Source organism: Gavia stellata, chromosome 4, assembly GCF_030936135.1.
Source record: "Gavia stellata isolate bGavSte3 chromosome 4, bGavSte3.hap2, whole genome shotgun sequence".
NCBI lineage: Eukaryota > Metazoa > Chordata > Aves > Gaviiformes > Gaviidae > Gavia > Gavia stellata.
This window is the reverse complement of record NC_082597.1, coordinates 70520809-70546416: the sequence shown is the minus strand read 5'-3', so window position 1 is coordinate 70546416 and position 25608 is coordinate 70520809. Positions and strand designations below refer to the sequence as shown.

The window sequence follows — 25608 nt, the reverse complement described above, 5'->3', positions numbered from 1 at the left end:
TGGTTTCAATATCACAATAGACTCTACTAACAGAGTCCTCTGCCCCACTATAATCTTACCAAATTGGATGAAATTTGGTTCTAGCACGACATGCATGATTTAGGAATTGTATCATTAAAAAACATATGGCAAAATAGCATAACCAAACTGATGCTATTATGTGAACTCAGCTGCTGTACTTCATCTGTGCAAGCTCAACACTAAAGTAGTAGGACCTAGCACTTATTTTGCAATGTGTTTACTTAGTTTTAGAATGTATTTTCGCATAACACCACAAAGCAAAGCTAAAGAAAAAAAGTCCCAGAGATCTGTGAATGTATGTACCCCCCATATATTCTCATGTCTGATTTTCTAACCTAGAGTTACAAGTACATAATATGTATTTCCCTAATATCACTTTATCACAATCCTTTTCTGCTCCAGTCCCTATTCCTGAATGTGTGTTTGCAGTGGAATCACTTAAACCATTAAAGTAGAACCACAAGATCACCCTCCACCATAAGCATCAAGTTAATGTAAGTGGTCACGAATAAGGACTTGCATCTGGTAGTGATGTCTAATTAAAGAAAGGAACTCACGCTTTTTTCGTGAAAAATACATATACAATTAACTAAAGCATTGTGAGAAAATGTTGGAACCTTTATCTGAAATTTCATTTAGCCCATTCAAAAACAAAGTGAGGACCAATACTTGAGGTGCAAGGTATGATTTTGTGTGTCCAGCCTGAAATATCTCTGATTCAGTTTGCAGAGTACTGAGAACCCAAAATGTTCCACAAGCCTCTATAAGGCACTAAGTACTTCTAAGGATCCAGTGCATCTACCCTGCACAGGCCATGAGAAATACCTGGCTATTTTAAGGCTTTCCTGCTTCATTGCAAGGTTGTAGCCTCTATAGCAAACATCCCAGGAACCTCACTAATTTTTTTTTTTATTTTTTTTTTTCCTCTTGGTCTCCAAAGTCTGTGTTGCCAACCCACCCAGACCTACAAGCTTTGGGCCAAAAGAAGATGCAAGAGGTCACTTCTGATAGACATAATGATATCCCTGGCAAGGGCAAATACTCAGCCCTCAGAATTAAGAAACCCAAGAACTCAACATTTGCCAAGATTCTCTTAATAAATAGCCACTCTGGTTTACATCAGCACAGAAGAAAGGTTAGTCTTCAGTGACCTCAGTGCAGATAGCCTCAATGAAATTAACAGCTACTCTCAGCTTTCAACTGATAAAAGGCAAAGGTAGAACACAGTCTTAACATATTTGTTTGGAGACCTCAGGTAACGATTTTGTCATCCTTACAAAGAAGAACATTTAAAGTTTCTAGCTTATTTTATTCCCATGCAGCTTACAGGACTTCCCCTACTGGTTCTACATAATCCAAAATAGCAAACAATGAACTGGCAGTAATTCTGCTTATTTTCCTCAACCTCCCAAACTCTTTCTGTTTTCAACAGATTCTGGGAATCTCTGTTCCCTACTGTCGACATTGGGAAATTAGTATTGAGATGGTGGGTGGAGGAAGAGTTTCGTAAGCACCTCTTTGGTGCTAAGAAATGAAGTTTACTGCCAGCTTTCAGACAAGAAGGAAAAGCAAAGAAGTGGTTTGTGGGAGCCAAAAACGTCAGAACAATGTGAAAAAACATATTACATCATATTTAGGACTTCTGCAGTCCTGTATGAGAATAGGGAGGAAGACAGGTGGGAGGGGAGATGGGAAGGGGAAGTCATAAAATGGGGTTTTATTCTGTATTTTTCCTACTGACTGACGTAAACAAACAAGACACAGATAAGATTTTTCTTTAGCCTCCACTACCCTGTTTTATTCTCAGTCCTCACCACTTAGAGTTAGCCAAGTTACATGCTTCCTAACTAGTATCTGATATGTTCACGTAAAAACAAGAAGAAAGGTAGTTCCAAACAAAGCCCAACAATGTGGGGGCAAATCATTAGAAAATAGGCCAAGAGCTTTAATTCATACCTAACAACCCATGAAGACTAGAGCCTCTGCTGATGTTGCCCACCCAAGTCTTCTAGTCAAGCTGATAAAAGGCTATTAAACAGGCTTCTTCCCACATTTGGAAAATAGCAGAAGAAAAACAGAAAAAAAAGGAGTGGAAACTCAAATCTGCATGTTGCCACTAAGGCCTGTCTCCCACAGGAAGTAAAGCAAATGAAAACACAACAAAAATATTTTTAGAAAACCATTCTCGTTATTGATGATGTGACCCAAGTCATGAAGCAGGACAGTTCTCAGCAAGGCCCATTTCCTGCTATTCCATCTCCATCTCTGTCTGTCTTTTGGCCTTAGGTCAGGGTGTCTCCAGGGACTTTTGAACCGCATTTTATTTTGAGAAAGTTTGCTTTTCCCGGAAGAATCACAAAGGGAATGCTGAGATACAACAGCAAATCCCATCTGCCATGCACAGATTTCTAAAAGTGCCTGAAGAGCTTAACCTTTTCTTTGCCTGTGTCAATGTAAAAGAGAAAGAGAGGTGCAGAAGGAAAAAAAATTAGATTTCTAACCTATTCATTCCTGTTTTTCTGCTAAAAGGAAGAACTTCTGCTCTGTTTCATGTATCCCCTCCTTTTAGCAGGCAGAATCCTCTTTTAATAAACTTTTCACTAGAAATTTGTTACCTTCATTGAATTTCCCAATATAGCCATAAGGCTAACATTGCCTTGAAAAGAAAAATAAAAATCAAACTGTGATACAGGTTATAAAAAGGCAAAAAATAGAACATTTTGGCTAGGAGAGGTTTTCACCTGACTGAAAAACCATTTTTATAGAGTAGCCATTATTTTCAAGATTTGCCTTGAAATCAAGAAACAAGCTCTTTCAAGAGTTACCAACTGGATTGTGCTCCATACTGATATGCAGAGTCTGATTAAAAGCATGTGGGTAATTGGAAATAGGTTGCGTCAGTAAAAGTTGAGATCTGACTTAAAAAATTAGAGAACACAAAATCTGGGCTGTGGTCATTACTGGCCTCTGTGCAGATATTAAAAAATAAATGTCCTTCAAGGAAGGAAAACCCCAGCAGAGCAGAAATAAGCCACTCATCTCTACTGAGTGAGCAAGACTATTATTTACATCTGCTTTCTGTACTTCATTTTGTTACTGCAACAATGTGGGGGTAGTTTGTTAGAAAACAGGCCAACAGCCTTAATTCATACCTACAACCCAATGAATGCTAGAGCCTCTGCTGATGTTGCCAAATGAAGTCTTCTACTCAGCTGCTACGAGGCTATTAAAGAGAGACCCAGAGATGCCCCCCTGCTCTGCTATAACATAAGCAAGCCCCGTGCTCACTTGGAACTTACCCAAAAGCATTCTCAGTAGGTTTAAGTTTTGGGGCAGTGAGTTCACGTTCTCCGTTCTGTGCCTTTTGCTCAGGAACTCCCTTCTTACGGTCCCAGATACTTTTCATTTCCTCTTTGGGTGCTTTTCCTTTATCCTTGTCATCTTTTACCTGCTCACGAGAGACCATAAATCATAGAACAAAAACAAAAAAACAAACAAAAAAAGAAGTCACAATGAGGCATTCTAAATAATAGCTGAAGAACACAGATTTCTTGGTATTAATGACTAACTAAGCAACTGTCCTCAAAATGTTTATATGCTTTATGGCAGAAGTAGTCTGTAAAGCTCTAAACTGTGACCAACCACCACTCTGCTGTCCTGATCTGAATTCAAGAAGAAAACATCTTGAATAACTTTATCAGTCTTCTGCAAAGTTTGTTGTGGCCATGGGACTATGCTACCACATTGCTTCATTCTGCAGCTGCACCCCACTGAGGCACCCCAACCCTCTTCCCTCCTACTGCAGCATCATTCACCTGTTGCCTATTAAGAATCTAGGTTGCAAATTCTTTGGGACTAGGCTTGTTGATACATTCTTGGTATAAGGTTTAGGGCATTGGAGCAATGAAAATAACACATAACCTTCACCAACTGTCAAGTTTGCTCGACAAAGTTCACACTCTTTCCAGTGTCATAGCAGATGGCTACTTCAGTATTGTAAGAATAATGGCCAAAACACAAAATTATCTTTATATCAGAGTAAAACTTTGACAAAAAGCACAGTCCTACCAGGGGCTAGTCATGGATAGTGTTATCAGACACGAATATTTAATCCTATGAAGAAGCAAATGTTCTCTCTGGAAACACTAGAGCAAAAATTCTTTCTATCCTTACAAAGCTTTGTCCTATAATTCTTAATAGTAATCAAGTATATTTTAGTGCATGGATTTCACTCTCCAGTATTCCTTCAGAGCTATGAGCTTGAAGTATTTATCAATACCAGAGCTGGCCTGATCCCAGCATGCTGAGTCATGGCTAGCTACTGATAAGAGGAGGAGGATATGGACTGATTTAAGTTCTTTATCCTCAGGTAGAATTATTCCCACTCAGTTAGTTAGACTGCCAGCCTAAATAAACTTTCAACAGTAGCAGATGAAACATTTGCCTCCAATTTTATTTTTTCTTTTCCAGCTCTACCATGTTGGAGGAAGATTCTAGCTGGCAAGCAAGACATACCTTCCGTGAAAAATTCACAAGACGACCTTTAGAAAAAAGTACTTTTGTCCCTTGGAAGCCTGTTGCCATCCCATTTGCTAACTAGAAAGAAAAAGAACTTCCATAACAGTCCTGCCTGCAACACAACTGCTTTTATGGCATTCCAAGCTGCACCTTGAAATAAAAAACTAATATACACACACACAAATCAAATCAAATTTTTTTTTTATATCCTCCCTCATCAAAGAAGAGCTTTGGGAGATACGATATTACCAATAAAGGAGCAGTTCAGAGTCTTCATAGTCAAGATCCTCCTAAGGCGTTGTATTAAGCTGCTGAGTGAAGTCCCAAAGTCAGCCTCTGACTTTACCTGAGGCCAGTTTGCTTGCTCACAGAAACTCATACGATGGACAATGCCATGGTGGCACACGCTACAAGTGAGTACTGGGTGGTTAAACTGCTTAAGAAAATTTGCCACTGGTGAGGGACGTTGGACACAACCCACAGAGACATTCGCTCTGTCCTGAGAGCAGGCAACAGCAGTGCAGACTTTCCCCAACCTCTCCTGCCAACAGGCTTTAGCCATGACCTGGCAGAAATGCCCTGACGGACAAGAGGGGAGTTCAGTTTCCATGACCATGCATTCTTTGGCCATGATGCTATGACTGCTAGCAAACATGGCCATTATTGCTAGCAGCCTCAAGAAATGGGTTTCTGTTTTCTAGGAGCTGGGCTGAGACAACCAGGGCTATTCACTGAGCCTAATGAATGCCATCAGACAGTAACATCTTTTGGGTGCTCCCAAATCTGGGCAAGATTGTAGCTAGTGATCATGTCCACAGCAAAAGTCTCTGCTGCCTGTTAGCAATCTCCTAACCCTTCAGTCCCAGTCAGGGTGATAGTGAAACCAGTGATGTTGATTGTTGCAAGATTTCACGTGCCAGGATGTCTGTGTTGGGATTTTGAGAGCATAGGATTTCCTTTGCCGAGATTTTCATCAAGACCTTTCTAAGTCTCATTACAAAGCCAATACTTCCAGCTGCCTGATGTATTGAAGTCCACTGTGGAGGGTCATATCTCTTACATCTTAATTGAAGTCGCTGAGAAAACTAATATTAAAACAATATAGTTCAAAAATTAATAGGTTAAGATTTCAGAAGCCAGTAGGATTTATGGTAATGTGCCTGCACTTGAGAAAACCATTAATACAGCTTGGCCTCTTTATTCAAGAAGATGATAAAACAAGATATTACAGAAACATTTCACAGCTTTTGGGCCCAATCCTTCTCCTACCAATTTTAATGCCAAAACAGACATTGATTAGCACAGAAGGAGAAAACATTATGTCCCATTCCAAAGGTATCCAATAGAACAAGTACTTTCCCTTGTCTCAGTGCGTCCCTAAATTACAGGCTAATTCAGCTTCTGCTGAATTCAATAGAAAGGACTACACTGACTCCAGCTGGAGTAGACAGGTGGTATTACCTGAACTGAAAACAGTTCACATGCTCTCACAAATCTTGACCATCAAGTCAAGACAGAACACAACCAAAAGCATGTTTAGCTAATTTCCAGCTTTATTTATTTATATTTTAATCTTTGTCTACACTGCTTCTTTCCTGTTAGGATGTTATGCTAATATTTGAGAGTTGCGATTTCTAAATCTGGAGTTTGAACACCTTCATACCACAGTGAATCAGTTACGGAGGTTGGGGCCCTTTGGCAAATTTGATTCCTTATTTGGGCTCAATTACTTGGTGACTTAAAAGCTGTGGGCATCTGGGTCTAGGGCTTCCATTTAGAGCCAACTACCATACCAAAATACTATGAGAAAAGCAACTGTTGCAGCATGTCTAGCCAAACTGGAAGCAGGAAATACCAGGACTCTCACATCATGAGAAAGTTTGTTCTTATGAACTTTTGAGGCCATTTTTGAGAACCAAAAATTGTGGGGCAGTTCAGAAAAGGAGACAGATTTTGCTTGCTAATTTGATCAAAATCTGAACTTTGAGGGCCAGATTTTGGTCACATTAAGAAAGGACATGTGCTTGTGTTGCACAACTGCAAAAGCAAAATGTGATTTTGTAGATACACCGTATTCCTTCAGGATCTTGTTCCTGATATACTGCCATCCTCTTAACTGGTTTAGAAATAGGCCTCATTGAATTTGTATGTCCTTGAAGGGGGGGAAAGAGTGGAGATGGGAGCCTGATCTTCACTCTGTTTGGAGTCTGAGAGTGTCAATTTTTCTTCACAAGCCAAGAAGTAACAACTGAGATTTTCAAAACTGAGCTTTGAATGCTCAGCTTGATACATGTGCAAAAGATTTACCTTTCAGTGGATGGGTATTCAGCATTACACTAAAAGTGGGACTCTCTTAAATTGTCTCAGCTTGAGCATCTGAAAATGGAAGCACTAAAATCATAAGTCACTTTTAAAAGTCTTACCATTATCCTGGAACAATCTAGCCCTGTGGCTATAGTTTAAAAGCACGATGAGAGCACCAGTGAGAGTTGACTAAGCTCCACATAAACACAAGCAGGATGATTGTGTCTCAAGTCGCCCCCAAAACCAATATTTGTGGTCAAGTTACAGCCTTCTTTCTACTTGCAATATTCAAAGATTGTGTGCAACAGTGAATATTACAAGCCGATTCTGTCTTATAAGAACCCTTAATACAATCCATCCCTTATTTTTTGTGCAGCTCTTTCCTCTGCTTTCGCAATCGAGTTAATTTAGCGTAGAATGATTGTTTAGTTTTTCTAGTGCACACTTCTGACGCATCTCCATTTAACTCTTCCCCTTTCTAGAGTAACTTATTCTAGTACTGACAATCTCTCTCCCTGTTCATTAGGAACCTTTCTTCTAACCATCTTCATCACTTCATTCGCCTTTTCAATCTCACGTGTACCTTACTCAAAATATGATACCCTGGATGATTAAGCCAGGCAACTGGACATAAAACCTTATGATATTATTTGTCTTCACGACTCTCCAAGGGTGAGCTAAGCATCTACAGCATGTTCCAAAATAATCCAACGTCTAAGGACCCTAGACTAGACCATCTACAACCCTCAATGCTCCCAAGCAGCTGGACAGGCAGCATGCTGCCTGTTACTAGATCTCTGTGCTGTGGCTCCCTTTAAGCCACACAGACCTGGCTGAACCCAAATGGGTCCAAACTTCCAAGGTCCTGACCAGTCTCGATGTCCAATTAGAATCAGCGGGTGTTTTGATACGTGCTGCATTGAACCAAAACCACAGTTGCTACACAACGTTGAAAATGGCTCCCTGTGTCCAGCTGTAACCTGAAGAGTAAATGATCCCCAAATCTTATTTACTTACCATACAGTAAAACACCATGGCACCAGCTCCTGTGTTTACAGTGGAAATGCAATGCAGTAAATTTTGTAGATTTTTTTCTTTAAAACAAAAGAAGAATCTTGGGTATGCACAGTTTATATCATGGAGCATTGCAGTTGGGGGAAAATCATTAGTTAAGGCAGTCGGGTGGCCAAAGGGCCTAGATGATTATTATTTTTGTAAGAGTAGGTCTCAGTCATAGGGAAAAAGTTCACAGTAAAGTGGGAGGAAATCAGGGAAGGATGATTAGTTGATACAGTCCTGAAAAATTCATCCCTAGGGTGCAAACCACCCTTGCATTATTGACCAAACTGAATTTCCTAAAATGTTTGTTCTAAGACAAACAGGACTTGGTTCCAAAGCCCTGAAAGAACAAAATACTTAAGCATTTACTTCATTTTAAGCACATAAGTAGCTTCATCCCTATTTATTTCAGCAGGATTACCCACGTTCTTGAAGTGAAGCACACGCTTAAGTACTCTGCTGAACAAGCAACTTTCGGTTATAGGTCCCTTATTTTTTTCTTATGTTGAGTTTGCCTACAACATCTAAACCAACGGTTTACAAGTTACCTGATCTTTTTTGGAGGTGGGTTGGAGCTTCTCATCTGGTAACTTTTCCTTTTTAGCTTCCACTTTAACCTCTTTTTCTTCCCCCTTTGTTTTTTGTTTTGAATATTTTTTTTAATATGAAAACATTGCATTTGTTTCTCCACACTGTGTTCATGTACCAATCCTGTGTGCAGCCACATCTCCATCATATGCTGCTGTGCCCACATCTCCGTGTGCAGCTGTGCTCCCTCCACCCCCTCCAAATGCTCCCATTCCCCCATCTGGGCCTTTCTCCCTTGCGTGGCATCATGCTCACATGTCCCAGCAGAGAGCACTCTCTTGTGATTGCATTGAACACACACGTTCCTCACACAGTTTACCAGGTGCTCATAATATTTTGTGCCAAGATGTGTCTGCCTCCACCTCATGTGTTACTGCATTAAGCCAGTTTATAGTAGCTGAGAAAAAAGGCAGCAAAAAAACATGCGGAGGTCTGAACATGCAAGGTTTTCTTTGAACGATGGAGTGAGGTCAGGCAAGTTGTGCACTACATTATTGGTAAGCAGAAGTAAGGAGCTTTCTTTTAAAAAAGAGAGAGCAAGAGAGAGCACAAGTATTAGTCATTTCAGTGCAGGAATAGATCTGTGAGGAAGTTCCGAGTCAATCTTTTTTTTTTTTCTTGCATTACATTTCTCATAAACCACAGGTGTCTTATTTTGGTGCAAAATGTTTACTGTACCTGTTTTCTTAGGAAAGCTGCTTGAGGTTTTTCCTCTTGTACTTTCTTCTCTTTTACCTGTTTATCTTCTATTTTCTTTTCTTCCATCTTTTGTTTTGCCTTTAATTTCTCTGCTTCTAGCTTAGCCTTCTCTTCAGCTGCCCTCTTTTCCTCTTCTACCTTAGCCCTCTCTCTTTCCTCAGCTGCCCTCTTCTCCTCTTCTGCCTTAGCTCTCGCCCTTTCCTCAGCTGCCCTTTTCTCCTCTTCTGCCTTAGCCCTCTCTCTTTCCTCAGCTGCCCTCTTCTCCTCTTCTGCCTTAGCCCTCTCTCTTTCCTCAGCTGCCCTCTTCTCCTCCTCTGCTTTCTGTTTTTCCTCAGCTGCCTTCTTTTCTTCCTCTGCTTTTAACCTCTCCCTTTCTTCTGCCTCAAGTTTCTCCCTTTCTTCTGCTTTCTTCCTTTCTTCCTCAGTCTTTTCCTCATCCCTAAGCTTCTCTTTATCTACAGCATCCGTTATACTCTGCTCCCTTTCTGGCACAGCATTTGTATCATTCTCTGCTTTGTGTTCCTCTGCATTTATAGCTAGATTTTTTGTTTCTACTACTTCTTCTTTAGCTGTGGATTTTTCTGCTGTCACATCTACCTGATTTTCCTCTATGGGGACTTCCTTTGGTTTCTCCTCCTGTACCTCCTCCTCCTTGTCTTTTTCTTCTTTTTTTTCCTCTTCTTCCCCATCTTGTCTCCAGTTGTTCCTTTGGTATGATTTGGTAACCGTTTCCATTTCCTCAATCTCATAGCGTCCTCGGCGTGTTTCAGCCTTTTCCTCTTTCCCTGTGGTCTCGTTTTCTTCCACATTGTTTACTTCTCTCTTGCTGGGCAGTGACAAGCTCCCATCTGTGATCGTGGGGTCAAATTCCTTTTGACGTTCCAGGGCCTCCTGTAGACGTTTTTGGCGTCTCTCCTCCCGTCTTGCCAGTCTCTCCAACAATGCAGCTTCATCATCTGTTCCCCCTGTGGTTGTAGTACGCTTGGTTTCCTCTTCTGCCACACTACACAAAAGTGACAATTTTGCATTAAAAAAAAAACTTTCTAACAATGTATGTGCTTAGCTGTTTCTAGAAAAAAAGCTTGCTGTAACATCATTCCATGGTTTGAAAACAGAACAGGTTTCATACTTCAAAATTTAGCAAAATGGTTCCGGAGATTAATTTTGGCATTTCTACATGTGTAGGAATGCGGTGTTTCACAGTGTCAGAGCCTGGAAAGGTTCCCTTCTAGGCGAGCTCCGACAGCCGCTGAAGTCCCCGCGAGTCTTACTGACCTCAGTAGGCACTGGAACGGTCCCTGATGCTTGGAGCAGCTGAAATATTAACAGCCCTAAAAAATTCATCCTCCCCTGCTGTGCCCTGCAGCAGAATACTTGGAAGACCTTAGCTTGCTTGAAGGCACCCTTCAGCTTGGCCTGAGGCGTACATGTCTTATGTACAATCTTCCCACCAGGCTTTTGAAGATGCTACACAAGCAAGATACTTTCTGACTTCAGTGAACTTCTCTAGCAACAAGAAGCTACTTCTGTTCAGCAACAACATCCACAGATACCGTCCATAATGGGATAGCCTGGCAATTAAGGATGCAGTGAGGTTGAGATTGTCTGTACAGGGACAACAACCTGTTAGAAAATGGAGTGAGCAGAGCACCTAACTTAAGACATGCTATTCAACACCTCTAGGCAGCAGGACTGGATCTTGCTCTCAGTCCCTGAAGGTTTTTTGACTCCTTCAAAATTCAGCTGTTTAATTCTCCTGTGCGCAAGTTTCTTTCCTCTTTCTAGCTTTTTCCTTCCTCTATTGTGGAAAAAGATTATAATCTACAATCAGAAATATTGTTGTTTTCCTATCTATAGCCATTCTCCTTGTCTTTAATAGAATGGTACTTGTGCTCAGTATCTATTAGCTTGATATCACAACGTTTATTTCTGGTCTCCTCTATCAGTTGTGTTATGGCTACTGGAAATCTGGATATATTATTTTTGACTATGTGAAACTGAATAAACGACGGACAGACTGAAAGGCCAGCTTTGCCCACTCAGCTTGTGACAAGTAGCGCCTCACTCCATCAGCTTCTCTGCTGTTTATAGCTGTATGACCCTTACAATGCCAGGTGAGGGCTGAGGTCTAGCACTCACACCCAGTGCCTTGCAGGCATGTTTCAGCTGAAGCTTGAGGCCTGGGTGCCCACCAATCCCATACGCCTTAGCCCCATGACTCCATGGCCCCTATAAGCAGGACAAAAGATGTGGAGGTTTGTGAGGCCAGAGGCAGTCATGCCTGAGGGAGTCTGACAGCAGGATGCATCAAAGGTATTTCCTTCCATGAATCCCAGCTGAGTTACCCCACAGACAGCCCTGAGGACACCTTGGGAATGGGTTATGAGCATGGCCTTAAGCCCAGCTTCAGTGATGTTGCCACACCCCACCGTGTAGCCACAGCCAGTGCTACTCCTCACAGTGTTAGGTCCTCTTCAGAGCAAGGATGGCCAAGCTTTGGGCTTAAAATTTAAGTAGCAAAACAGTCCTCTTCAAGATACTTCTCTACCCTGAACAAAAATTACTGTTGACTTGACAGTAAACAACATCAGACGTTTACCTGTTTTGGGCATTAACTTCTGATTTCTCTGTTACTTCTCCTGATAGATCTCCTTCTTCCTTTTGCCGCAGCCTCTCCTGTCGAGCCCGTCGGCGACGTTCTCTGGCGGCTTCTTCCTCATCGTCATCGTTTCTCTGGTAGGACAGCCTGCAACAGAGCATTAGGGATATGGAAAAAAAGGAGCTGTAGCATATAGGACACTCTGACTGAAAAATTACAAAAAGCAGCTGATCAGAGCACAGTAAGCATGGCTGCAGTGGCTGCTCGAATGCTGTTTAGAAAATACACTGTCCAGTTAAGATGCATAGTTTCAAAGCTTGGTTTTGTTTTCTTTTTCAGAAATGAACTTGACAAAATAGTCATAGTGAGGACAGCAGCCACATCACACTGTCAGTTTGCTCCTAGAAAATGCCAAGACCATAAAAGCCCAGCTCCATAGCTGAGCAAACATCCTGCTAGACTGCACCATGATCCTGCCAGAATGCACACAACAGCATTTGAGCAGACTATCGCTCAAGCCCATGTAACTGAAACTGGACTTAGGCAAGCAGCTTTTCATTAGCCTCCTCTAAATATAACATGCTTAAAATGATGACAGTATTCTAAAATTGAAAGACTAAAAAGCAGGGAGACACAAGTATGACAACGGCTCTCAGTGCTCAGTTCTGAGTGCCAAACATCTGACACCTACAAAATTTTTGTGAGCCCAGAGCCCTGCCAGGCCAAATCACACAAGATCGCTGCTGTGATGAAAGCCTGCAGCTGAGAACCCATTGTGTTCATCTAACCCAACAGATGATTACATTTAGTTTCATCCTACTTGAAAAGGAAAGCAAGACATTACAATCCTAATAATCCTGCAGCCCATTCAAATCTTTGCTGAGGTGCATTATTACTGTGTGAGATAAAGGGAAAGGCCTGCATTCCTCTTATCTTTTTGTGCAGGAAAAGTGAAATAGGAAGCTAACATGTGCCAGACCCAGTCAGGACATTCATTTACTTTGCTTCCAGCAATGGTCTGATACATGATGGTTAAGAAGTCACCTTCCTTAGGTAGTCACCCATTTAAGTTAGCTGTACAGCGATGCACATAGAGAAAAAAAGAGCTCTGCACCAAGTAAAAACAAGCACAGTCAAACTTGTGTTTCAAGGAATATTTTAAAACTAAAATCAGCTAAAACATTTTGATTTAGTAATGAATTGGACTCTTTGGGTCCCAGCCTCTCCCATTGCCTTGTTCTGGTACTGCTTTTCTCCTTTTCTGAAAGAAAGGGGAAAGTATAGGTTCAGCTGAGATTGAATTATCCCAATTTTCCTTTAAAAATTAAAGTTAAAAACCCAGCATGGCTGAGCCACTTGCCAGACCTGGAACAGCATTTTCATGCCATGCAACTTTTCTTGGCCTCAGTGCATGAAGGATTTGATTTGCTTGCAACCTTTTCTTTGTAGAAACAGCTCCTCCCAAGGAGGGTGAAAACCATGAGCAGCATGGCCATAAAGGATCACAGTAGAGGGAAGAGGTAGAAATAAAGAAGATGAATTAAAAGCACTAGAGGTGACGGAGGGAAGGCAAGGAAAAACACTTCCTGTCATTTCTAGGCAATTTAAAGGGGGAGCAACATTTCATTTAGGTCTAGAACAGAAAGCATATGAATAAAATAATAAACCAATAGGGTCAGGGTCTTTAATTTGCAGAAGAAAGAGACTCTCTGGAATAAAATTGCATTAGCAAACTGACCACAGAAAGGCCACTCGTTAAGAAGATGTTCTGGCTGCAAGAAGCCTATGATCTTTTCAGCTCTGAATGCCAAATGTAAGCGTGCAGGAGAGGGCATGCTGCTTTTAGCCTGTGGCAGCTGGATAATGGCCATGACTGACTCGATTCCCAGTGCCTATGGCTCAGGATTTGCCTTTGCAGTGAGACAACAGGATGATGAAGTAGTTTATCCTACTCTCTGTACCCACACAGAACACTCCTACACAGCAAGGAGAACAACTGCTTTTAAAAGCCTCTTTAAAACGTCTTTTTAAAACGACCAGTTGCTCAGAAAACTAAAAAAAAGGAAAGAAAAAATACTCTAAGCAAAAAACTTCCACCAAATGGTACCCATTAAATAAGTCAAATGAAAACAGATATGTATTTCCTGTCCTTGGACACTTACCACATAGATCATCTGTTAAGAAAGCTAACAGTCTTTCTCAATATCCTTTTAAGTATATCCACTGCCTCACTGCATATCACAGTGGTTTCCTACAGCGAACAAGGACACCAGAGATGGGCTCCACCCATAAGGATCACCTGAAGTATTCAATTCTATTCACTAGCATGGATGCATGGAACATCCCCAGTAATCTGGAAATAGTCAAATCAACAACTAACAGCGGTATTTTATAGATCTGTACTATATTTTCTTTACAGTTATGTTAGCACTACTTCCCAGATTGTACTTTTGCAGGCTGTTTTGCTTGCCTCGGAAACACAAGGTTTGCTGGAGTGAATCTGAGTAGCCACCACAGACTGACAGTAGAGTAGGCTGAAAATGCAGGTTCAGGTTGCCTATGTTAATGGGTTCATGACCACACTGTGAGCAAACTGACAGCATGATCATTTATGAAACATAGTCACCCTAACTGCCATTGAATTTCCATGAGAAATTCAATCATAGGAAAGATGGTGCAAGTTAGACAAACACCATTTCTGCCCATGAAAAATATGCTCTTCTGACTACAGTGTTCATCTCACCATTCTCTCAATCCTCATGCAATGAGTTCATTCACCCTAACTCAGCTGGCACATCATTTTCTTCCCCTTAGTAGCCACCGCCTCCTCTGCTCCTAGGGTGTCAAACAAATTTCACATAGAAAGTAAACCACAGGCAGACACATGAATTCACGCACCCTCCACTGGGAGTGGGAAGACTGACCCTCACTCTCCCACTGTTACAGCTCTCCCTAGCTACCCATTGCAAGCAAGATCAATTTGGAGCTCTTCAGAGCTTATCTTCGACTTGCCTACATCTTTTGACATTCTTTAGACCAAGAGTAAACAAATAATAAAAACTGTGACTCCAAGATTTCAGCTCTATATATCAGACAGATGGAAATCTGATGATCCACGCTGGCCTGTGTTATTTCTCCACCCTTGGAGAACAGCCTTGCTGCCCAGCATGCACACACACCCCACAACTAAATTAAACTAACTTTATATCCATTTGTCACCTTCTGCATAACTGTTCAAAGTCTTTGCAGACAAGTCTCATTCTACAGTTAGCTGTTCCAGCTATTTCAGGCAGTAAGAGCAGGGCACAGCGTGATCTCAAAGAGGTATGCCAAGCCTTCTGATATACGACAGCTCTTATTAAATATTCAGATGAAAAGATGATGACTTGGAAACCATACTACACCTTGTTACCAAAGATAACACGCTCTTGGTCTAAATGTCAACTAAAAGGAAAAAAAAGAAAATAGCAGAGTGTTGGCTGCTTCTCCTGTTACCATCTTTATGTTTCTGACATGAGAAAAAGCAGTGTAAGCTCTGTGCATTATTGGTGAGTTGTTCTAGTAAAGCATTAGTGCTGAGCCTACCATACTTCCCATGCAGCACAACTGGAGTACAGGAGACTGAGCATCTCATCTATGCGAGAGGACATTTCTCACCATGGTAGATAGGGATAACAAGTAACAACAGATGTTCTGCCCTGTTAGGGAGGTAGGACAGATTTGTATCTCCAGCACTGAAATCCCACACCTGCTGAAGTCAACAACAAATCTCCTGATTATTTGAGTAAGTCTCAAATGTTACCCTCAGACTGAATGGGGGGACTCTACAGCCTAGAGTGGAAAATAACTCTGCTGGATTGGGAATATAGGTGATGAGGCCATCTGCCTCAGAACTTCTTCAGAGAGATTCAGCACCCTCTGTATTTTACATCGAGCACTGAATTTAAATAAAGTTATAACCCAGTAAGAAACTTTGTAATAGCTAGGATGATTATGGGGCTGAAACCATTTCATACAATCCAGCTTCAACTGGTTTCCACTTGAAACCGCAAATCAGTTCAAACATTATCTGAGGCACTTTGGTTTTGGAGTTTCTTGCCCAGTACTACTACATTATTATTATTGTCTGAATTATGACAGCACTAAAATTTCCTGATCAAGCTCAGGGGCTTGCTGCTGTAGGCATTTTATAAAGAGAGGGGAAGATCTGGTTCCTGTTCTAAATAGTGTGTATTCTGATTAAAGAGAAACGTAATAATTTGTGGCACTACCTGTCCTCAGTGAGTTGTAAGCTAAACCTGATGAATCTAAATTCTTTTTCATTTTTCACAGGGGTGGAAAAAACCCCAACACCTAATCTAAGCTGTATCACACTACTCCTTTCTAGAGGAGGCACTGAGAACGAAGAGCTGTTGAGGGTGTCAGAAATATGTGAAAAATTTCCAGACAGAACAAAAGCCTTTAAGACTGGATTTTTTACTTAAAGAGGCAGCCCAGGTCTGCCTCTTCTTTCCCTCATGATTCACTCAAATGCCAGTCTGTCTTCTCTTTCTCCTGCCTACAAAAACACCTTGCATTCGTAGCACTGCCCTCCCATCACATAGCTCAATTAGATGCAAGTGTACCTCTTCCGCAAGCCCTTTCCCACACAACTTTGTTATCTAGAAGCCTTTACATCTATTACAGATTGATTTTCTCTGTGGTCCACCCCAAAAAATGAGATCATTCATCCTGTATCAAACTGCTGCACCTCTACTTGCAATCTAACCTGCTTCTAAGACCTTCACCCTTCATTACCTAACACCACAGCAGTTGAAGTGACATGTGTTGACTTGTACATCTCCAAACTGATGGCAGACAGGGGACATCAGTGAAACATGCTTAATGGCAAATTTCACTGCCAGACTCAGTCTATAGAAGCTGCATTTGTTGGCCTTCTGCACTCTTAGAAAGCGTTTCTATTTACCCAGGCTCTTCCTGAAAGGATGGGTGGGGTGAGGATGGACTCTGTTACAATACCCACTGGGGAGTGCTCTTTGTGTCACTGTTGATATTTGGTACCATTTTATTTATGATTGCATATGTTTTTAATTTTTTTATTGTTCATTTAATTTGTGTTATGATAGGCACACTTCAAAATGTGGGTATAAACAACTGATCAATCTTCACCTCAAAAAAACATAACAAATGCACGTGCTTCCAGAGGATTATGCCTCTTGTCAAGCTTTGTATGACAAATGACAGCTGTATTTCGTTCAACTCGTATCTAAAAATGTGCTGAATGGTGGGAGGCAGTTGTGGGGAAAACTGTTTCTTCTTAATCATTCCTCCATAATTCAATGACAGCTGCCAGCATTCTGCTCAGACCTGCTCAAGATTCGTTTTTATGAGGGAATGAGCACAATTTCAGTCCAAAATGCTTATGTTTCAAAAAGATGTAGTGAGTGAAAACAGGGGATTATGCTGGAGACATGCAGACATGCCACCACAGTCCAATGTTGTGCATGAATGCTGTTATTAACACTCATATTTTTCACATATTTCTCAATTTAATATGCACCTTTTTTTTCCTTTTTCACATTGAGTGCAGGAGAGACAAATGAATAAAATTAACCAATGGCTGGAAATTAAACCCAGACAAATTAAAACTGGAAATGAAACACATGTTTTTAACAGTAAGGGTGCTTAAATATACAGGAAATTATGGAACATCCATCTCTTGCACCTCCACATTAAGATGGATGCCTTTTTGGAAATTATACCACAGTAAAATACCAATTCTTGGGCTTATTATAGACACAACTTGGTGAAATTCCATTATCTCTTAGGTATGGAAAGTTAGACTAGATTATACGGTGGCACCTACTGTGCTGAAACACTACAGTCTTCCATTTACAGAAGGTACATGCCTTCCCATTCTGCTCATAATTTATTTCTGTGTCACAAATATTTTTACTTTTTTCACCCATACATTCTCCAGAGCTACCCAGCCTATACTCCTAAGCAGGCAAATTACCCACATATCCACATAGTTCTCTGGGAAAAATAAAGAAACTGATACACCTTTCAATGTATTCCCTTCTCATTTACATAATTTTCATACTGTGTGTTTCTAATATCCTTTCTTATTTTTCATAGCTCCAAAGAGTTCAAGGATTATTATTTTTCTGCTGGGTAACCACTTATTCAATGGGTTATCAGAAGAACGTTCTTTCTGTTACATCTGGCATCCTTAATTTCCTGCCATACCTTTAGAAGCCTTTCTCCTACTTTAAACCTCGATCTAAAAATATCTGAAAGATAAAACAATGTGCATTTTAACAACTAATTTTTTTCTTTCAGCTGAGAAAAATCTTTAGATTATTTACATTGGTTAAGGATCTGGCTGTGAGATTGTTATTTTGTTTTGCATGACAAAACAGTTAGGTGTGGGAAAGAAAAGGTCTTCCGAGCGGTCCAGCTTGTGTACATTCTTCTTTATGGTTTCTTTCCTTTTGATGTTTTTGACATTCAGATTTTACACAGGTAAGGAAAGAGTAGGTACACTTATCCCTTTAACAGTTTGATTCTAAAAAACTAAGGTGCAAGCAATCCCCATGGAAGAATGAAGTATAAAAAGTAGTATGCAAGCCAATAACCACAAGGGAAAATGACTGCATACTGATGACAAAAATACCTGGTGACTACAAAGTAATTCATGCCAAAAGTAGCCAGAGATTTTATTTCATTGCTGAAGATGGCACTGAAGCCTCTAGGACAGATCCTGGCTTCCCAAATTACTGGTTTCTGTTGAAACTGTAAGTTTCAGTTGCGTAGACACCCAGGATTTCCAATGCCTTGTCTCATTTCTTGCAGTTTTCTGCTCAAAACACCACTGTTGCTTTGATTTTAGATTCAAGCCCTAAAACCTGGGCCTCATAGTTAGAGCCAGTCTGTAACATCACTGCATCATTCTGCGCAAAGGTAGAATGACTCATGCACGTGCCTATTTTTTCTTTTCCTCATAGCTGAAAACTGATGATGTTTCATAATATGAAATGCAAGCAGATTCTCCAACCACATTTAGATAACTCTGGTAAATTGCCTGTGAGTACCTCAGCATAAATAGCACGCAGGGCCTCTAACACGAAGGGTAAAAACCTTCAGCTACTGAAACAATGTCAAATTTGCCTCCGACATATATTATATTTAGATAAAAGCGCTTGTTGGAAATGTCCCAGGGAAAAGCATGTAATTCTCTCAACATGTGAAGTTTTTAATGCTCTGTAGTTTTACTTCATCCACAATAGACTTGACATTGACCTGTCAGTGAGCAGTGCGGTATATTTAACCTGTTTTAATTTAGAAGTTTCACATGAAAAGAAAAGAAAAAAGTAACTGGCCAGAAAACAATAATTGGACAAGTGCCTTCTAGCTGGTAACTATTACTTTTTTACTGCTTTCCCTGAAGCTTAGTGGAATTCACCCAAGAAATCTGTTTCCCTGACAGAAGACAACCATGCAAAAAAGTGTACAAAACAAGCTTACTTTTTCAAGCTTAAAAAAGTGGGGGCAAAACCCAATGCCTGTGCATACCACTGTGGTTGATGTGGTATTTGTTGACTCTGTAGCAAATTTCTTTCTGCTTGCTGCCACCACCTCCAGTTGCTAGTGCTTTATTGCTTATAAAATCCAAAATAAGTTATGCCACAGACTTACCCAGTAATATTTCATGCATATGACTTGAGAATAATGGGCATTTTGCCTAGCTGAGGCATAAGTAAGAACTTACAGGATTCGCCCCAGAATATACAATCTACAATTGCTACAAAGCCAAATCATAAATATTCTTTCTTGTGGTTTTTGGCCCCTGTATTCAATATGGCTTTCAAGGCACTTTTATACCTCAAATTGCTAGCTTACTGAATGTATACAAAGTTAAGATCTAACTCCTCCTCTTTTATATTTCATTGCAAATAGAACTCCAGTTGACACGAATGAGAGAATTACTCAAGACAGAAGGAATTAAAAATGAAGACTGACGTGAACATTTGTAACTTAAAAAAGATCCCCTGCATATTGAGAATTGTGGTCTTTCTAGAAAATACGCAAAAGATTTGAGGAATGAAACCTACATTTTCTTTCAGGCACCTTTAGGCAAACTGATGTCTCCAATGTGTCATGCTCAAGCTACAAAGTTCTGTATTTCCTCCAAACATCTTTTTAATTCATACAAAATTCATGTCATCATCTATGATATTGATCAGAGATCGTTACATGAAGGCAAGGGAGGGAAGGAAGGCATGAGGAGGATTTTTCTTACTGGGCCATTTCCTCATCCTACACAGTCATGTCATTAAACTATGACCCTGAGGTAGATGTAGGCAGAGATGGATGCCCCATCAGACAGCCTGTGGGGGATATGGAGCAAAAGCACATAAGGAACTTTGCAGCCTTATGGGGAGGAACCTGAACAAGAGCACAGGACCATTTTTCATGGCCCAACAGCAATTTTTCTATATATCTTTTTTATATGCAATCATATATAAAATATATTTTTTCTCTCAGAAATGAATATGAGAAACAATTTTTCTATTTAAAAATAAAAAAGTCGACATCACATGCAATGTGGTTTTTGCACCAGAAGCTGGAGTGGAAATTCTGTTGTCATTACGAAGTGGAGCTTTTTGCTTTTATTCAAGCACAATAGTTATAATCCATTTCAAGAGGATTCCCAATTACTATTGTTCAGTTTACCTATACCTATAGAAATGGTCTTGTTTTGCCAAGTTTTCTGATGTAACCACCTCCCTTTAAATGCAAGAGACTGCTATTATTGAACAAAGCTGGAGCTCCTCCAGCTTGGACTCCCAAAATGCAACTCAAAGTTGCAGATTAAGCAGAACAGAGTCTGTCTTAGTCCTGTACCTGGCGGATATACTTTGAGAGGGGTAAACTACTGAATAAAGAGGGGTTAAAATACAATGGATTCAGCTTATTTCTTAGACTGATAAAAGTACTTTCCAGCTGAATTGCACTTTCGAGTTTCTTACACTTGGGATCAGTAGCAATAGCACCTTCAACTTTTTTTTTATGCCAGGCTTTTTACAGCATCACAGTGTTTCTTCCTGATGGTTCAATTCTGATGGCAGCAATGGCAAAAAGCAGACCTTCCAAACAAGCCCTGTAATTGTAAGCTCATCTCAGCTATGTGAGCCAAAATCAGATTTACAGAACATGGTGCTCAGGGTACAGGCTGCCTCCACACTAGTGTAGCTACAGCAGTGACAGAAACAAGGGATATTTTAGCAAGGTTTTGCTATAGATACAAAGGCAGGGAAACTGGATGGAAGGAGAATTAACTTTGACCCTTCTCTGCCCAGTGTCTGGTTAAGCCCTGTAACTGCAGCAGGTAATGTGTTCCGAAGAAAAAGAAGTTTAAACTTTTTAAAAAAACAGATTATTTCTGGTGTAATTTTTATTCCAAAACAAGAACAAAGCTACGATTTCAGGAAAGCACAAACTGAATTATTATAAATTATGTATGTATTGCTGACCTGGAAACCCACCCTCTGGCCTTTCAATTTCATCTGCTTCTCTACTTTCACCCTGGTTACCCACTTTGAAGACTTGTTTAATGCAGCACACTAAGAAACAGAGAGCCTCTTAACAAGCTGATGCTTGCATTTCATTGCCTCCACGAAGATTAATAGAATTACTGCATTTTAAGAGGACCATATTTTACAAGGAAGTGCAGGACCAAGAGCATAGGTCTTATACATGGGAAGCTTCTTTAGTTTCAACCTTTACTTGAATATCATGTAAGGACAAATGGTAAAGAAGTTAACTCAGAGAATCACTGGATTCATTAACATCCAAACCAAGCTCAGTCGCAAACCCTCTAATCTTCCATCACTGTGCCCAATCTACTCACAATCAACTTCCAGCATATACCCATTCATCATCTACACTGCTAAAACAAGATGTGAAATTTGAGATGGAACATGGCTTTGGTTTTTCTCAGATGACAAATCTTCTCTATGAGCAGAATCCATTTTTGCATTTATGCTTTTTCTTCACTTGCCTGCCAGGTTTTGCAGGATCTAAGGAGGAACCAGGGGCCAGGACTCTACAGCGGGTGAATCCTGAAGGGAAGAAAGTTCATGGCATCATGTTGATTGATATTAGGGACAACACCCACCAATAGTGCTGGACTCATCTTGAAAGAAGTTATTTCATCTATCACTGAAATGCAGCCACGCCTAGGGTGGATCAGCATGCAGGCTATGGCTCCGTAACCAAAACATTGGTCACCAATTTAGGACTGACACTGAAATTTATTACGGATTTTGAACAAGACTGGGACAAAGAACCAGTGGGGCAGGAAGGAGGAATATGGAAGCAGGGATCAAACAGGGGCTGTAGGAAGAGGCCTGGAACGAGACGTCTCCCTGGGCTGGGGAGGGGGAGAGAGGAGAGACAGACAGCAGCCATGGATGAGGAGCCTCTGCGTCCACAAGGCACGAGATGGGCAATGGAGAAAGGTTGATGAAGAAATACTCGGAGGACAGGGAAGAGGAAAAGAGATCTGTCAGGGAGTAGCAAGGACAGTGAACGCACCAGGACTGGGCAAGCGGCTCTGCCACCAACATTCAGCATCAAGCCAGGTTCACACAGCTGCCCAGGGCCTGGAAAGCCAAAACCCACCATGACTGACAGAATGGAAACTGTAAGATAGCAGGTCGTGATTACCCACATTACACATCACTCAGTAACTCCTTCGGCCTTGCCTGAAATGTTATGTGGTCTGAAATGCCTACAAACTGTCAGAACCTGCTATTTTTATTGCTCGATTCATCAAAAGTATGGGTGTTAGTATTAAAATAGGCTCTGTGAAGCATCAAAACTTCTCTCTATTTCCCAGGGGATTAGAGATTGTAACTAAATGACTATTGCTCAGAGCCAGACAGGTCCCCGAAGATGTCTGCTGGATCTTTCGGAAATACAGCAAAGACGGTGCTGCACAAACAAAGTACAAGGCATGTATTTGCGCACAGGGAGCCTGGAAAAATAATTTTACCAGATAATCATTCAGATAATCATAGAATAATCTTTTTTTCATCCACTCCTCCTGACACAAAATATGCAAGTAAAGGACACAGCCTTAACATACCGCAGCAGACTAAATATTGAAATAAAAGCTGCAAACAGGAAAGCAGCTGAAATGTAAGAGCAGAACACACACCAAAACAGAGCGGACTGTGAAGCCTTATGCTAGCTGAAATAAACCACTTTAGGGGGGATATGGCATTACAAATACACTCAGTACTACAACATATGGTGAACGGGAAAAAAATTAATGAAAATCAGATGTCTCAAAGTTTTCTGGTACTGATTCCCCATGCACACAACTCACGGATGCTGTGAAGGTGCGGATTTGGTTTCAAGGGAAATTCATGGCTGTTCACTTTTAACATGGACAAGCATCTGTCTCCTTCTCAGGTGTTTAAGAAACCTACTGTCAACAGCCAAGGTGATTAGGAGACATTTTCAGTGAGACAGCAGAGGAATTACAAGTGCAGATCCTGTCATTTGCTAACAGGATTAGGGGCAGATACATTCCATGCATCTCTCTGAAAGCTAATCCTGATGTGTCTTTCACCTTCATGAAAGGTAAAAAACCCTTCCATAAAACAGGCCCGTACAGATATGCAAAGTCACGTACAGCACTTTGAACAGCACGCTAATGTTAGAATGATTTGCGGACATCGTATAACAGCACTGTGCAATTTAAACAGCTGGAAGTTTGAAATGCAGCCATTGCAACTACACCCACATAAACACAATAAAATATCCTAGCTTTATCCTTTCAATTAGTTTTCCTTTAGATGTGCCTGATCCGCTTACATTGCTCCGCTGTGATTCTTATTCCATGACAAGTTACTTGTAAGAAACTACTAAACAACTCAGTGTAAACTACTGGAGAAAGTCTGTGGAAAGCTGACTGAGTTCATGAGATGTGATCACTCACACTGAAAATACAAATATAAAAGTTGCTGTTCTTTAAAAAGGGTAAAAAAAACCCCTTTTCACAGAACTCTAGCATCCAACAGAAACCTCTCCCATTTTAAAGCTTCACTAACAAATTAACTACAAGATATAAGTTATTCACGGAAAATACCCAGATAAAAACTAGGAAATGGAAGAAAATAACAATTAGCTTTGCCCTAGAAGTTCCCAGTTCCTGCAGTCTGTAGACTTCCAATAGGACATACACAGCTGTTAAAGGCATAAGGCACCTAACACAGAGAAACTGCCCTGTGGAGATACTGTGCCAGAGTAAGGGCCTTTTCTGCGATATACAGCATGCTTCCAAATCACACCGATTATTATGGTGCACTTTTTTTTTTAATTTTGGTTTCATTCTGAAATAGCAGTTCCACACAGGGACCCAGTCCGTAATAGCTGTTGCAAAATGCTTTATACTGTAGCATCACCACACAGATGAGCTCTGCATGGACACGGAGCTGAGTGGTACTGCCAGTTGTATGTTCACAGCAAGTAATTGACCGGGTCCTGTGGGTTCTTTGGCAAATCTTCCACTGCCAAACAGCCATCCCCTGCCCTAACTGGTCAGTCTCTTCCCCGCCCCTTTTGTGCTTGGTGTTCATCAGATACAAACACTGGCCCCAAACTTTCAGTCCTTGTCCCAGCTCCAGCCTGTCCAACAGGCAAAATACATTCACACTCCTCCCACATTGGCACCTGGGTTGCAGGAGAGGGTGAGCAGCACTAACCTGGGCCAGACCTATGAGCTCTAGGTTGCTTCTAGAGAGCAATGAGTGTGCCCTTGTTGGAGAGCACGGCATTACTTCGTGTTGTGATTGTCCTTGCCTCTGCACACCACAACCAAAACACTGGGCCACAAAGCATCAGTTTGATGCCACACAACATATACTTTCTTTTATCTGCATTTCATCATACTGCTAAAAGAAATGGCAGGTGAGTCCAGGGCAGCAAAGGTGAAGGAGCAAAGCAGATAGGACTATAGAAGAGAGGAGTGTGACCAACAGTAGAAGGAAAGCGAGAGGAGATGTGCAACAAGGTGGGGAGGATAGAAAAGGGCTGCCATGGTAAGAAAGCAATACAGCTAACGGGAACAGACTGCAAGTGCAGGCAAACAAGACCCTAATTCCAAACGTGAGAGGAGACACGAGATTGTAAGTTTCCATCACCATGAAGCAAAGCCTTTTTACAGATTCAGCTGACATTTTTAAAGAAAAGGTAATCGAAAAAATCATCATTAAACACACACACAAATGTTTAAGCCAAGGCTTCTGGTATAATCCATTACATTCCAGGACTGAATGCAGACTGATGCTGTTTTCCCCTCGTTGTTATATTAGTACTTGGCACTTACTAACTTCTTTCCATCAAAAGATCTCAACACGCTTTACAAATCTTAATTAATCCCTTCAATCCCCTTCTGACTTCTGCATGGTGGGTATTATTACTACCATAATGCCAGTTTATGGAATGGAAAAACAGAGACATAGATGAACCTACTTCTTTTCGCCTAAAGCACACAGCAAAGATTCTCGCTTTGGCTGCACTACCTCACGCCTACTCCAAAACCTGTTGAAGCTACCAGGAGCTTTTTCAGCAACTTCCAAAGAGAGTTGTTGCAGGTATGTGGACTCCTTCCTCCCAGGCCCATCTCTAACAGCTGCACCATGCTGACTTCCATCACTGTGCCTGAAAGCGTGTGAAAGCCACTGGCAGAATTGATTTTCCTGAGACATTTTTTGCTGGCATACTGAACAAAGACACATCCTCCCCTG

General features: G+C 41.0%; 1 protein-coding gene across 7 annotated transcripts in view; it reads right to left on the bottom strand.

The window, feature by feature from the left end:
* CALD1 (caldesmon 1) overlaps positions 1-25608 on the bottom strand; it is a 117328-nt gene that overhangs the window by 18553 nt on the left and 73167 nt on the right. For 5 of the 7 annotated variants that reach the window (XR_009483956.1, XM_009817960.2, XM_059816584.1 and 2 more), the window contains 4 exons: positions 11789-11935; positions 9169-10192; positions 8451-8534; positions 3321-3469 (listed from right to left, as the gene is read on the bottom strand). Coding sequence is in view for 6 of the 7 variants with exons in the window: in XM_009817960.2 (XP_009816262.2) it covers positions 3321-3469; positions 8451-8534; positions 9169-10192; positions 11789-11935 (1404 nt within the window). In the remaining variant the exon portion in view is untranslated. The remainder of the gene's footprint in view (positions 1-3320; positions 3470-8450; positions 8535-9168; positions 10193-11788; positions 11936-25608) is intronic. The other 2 variants (XM_059816587.1, XM_059816589.1) reach the window with 2 other exon arrangements.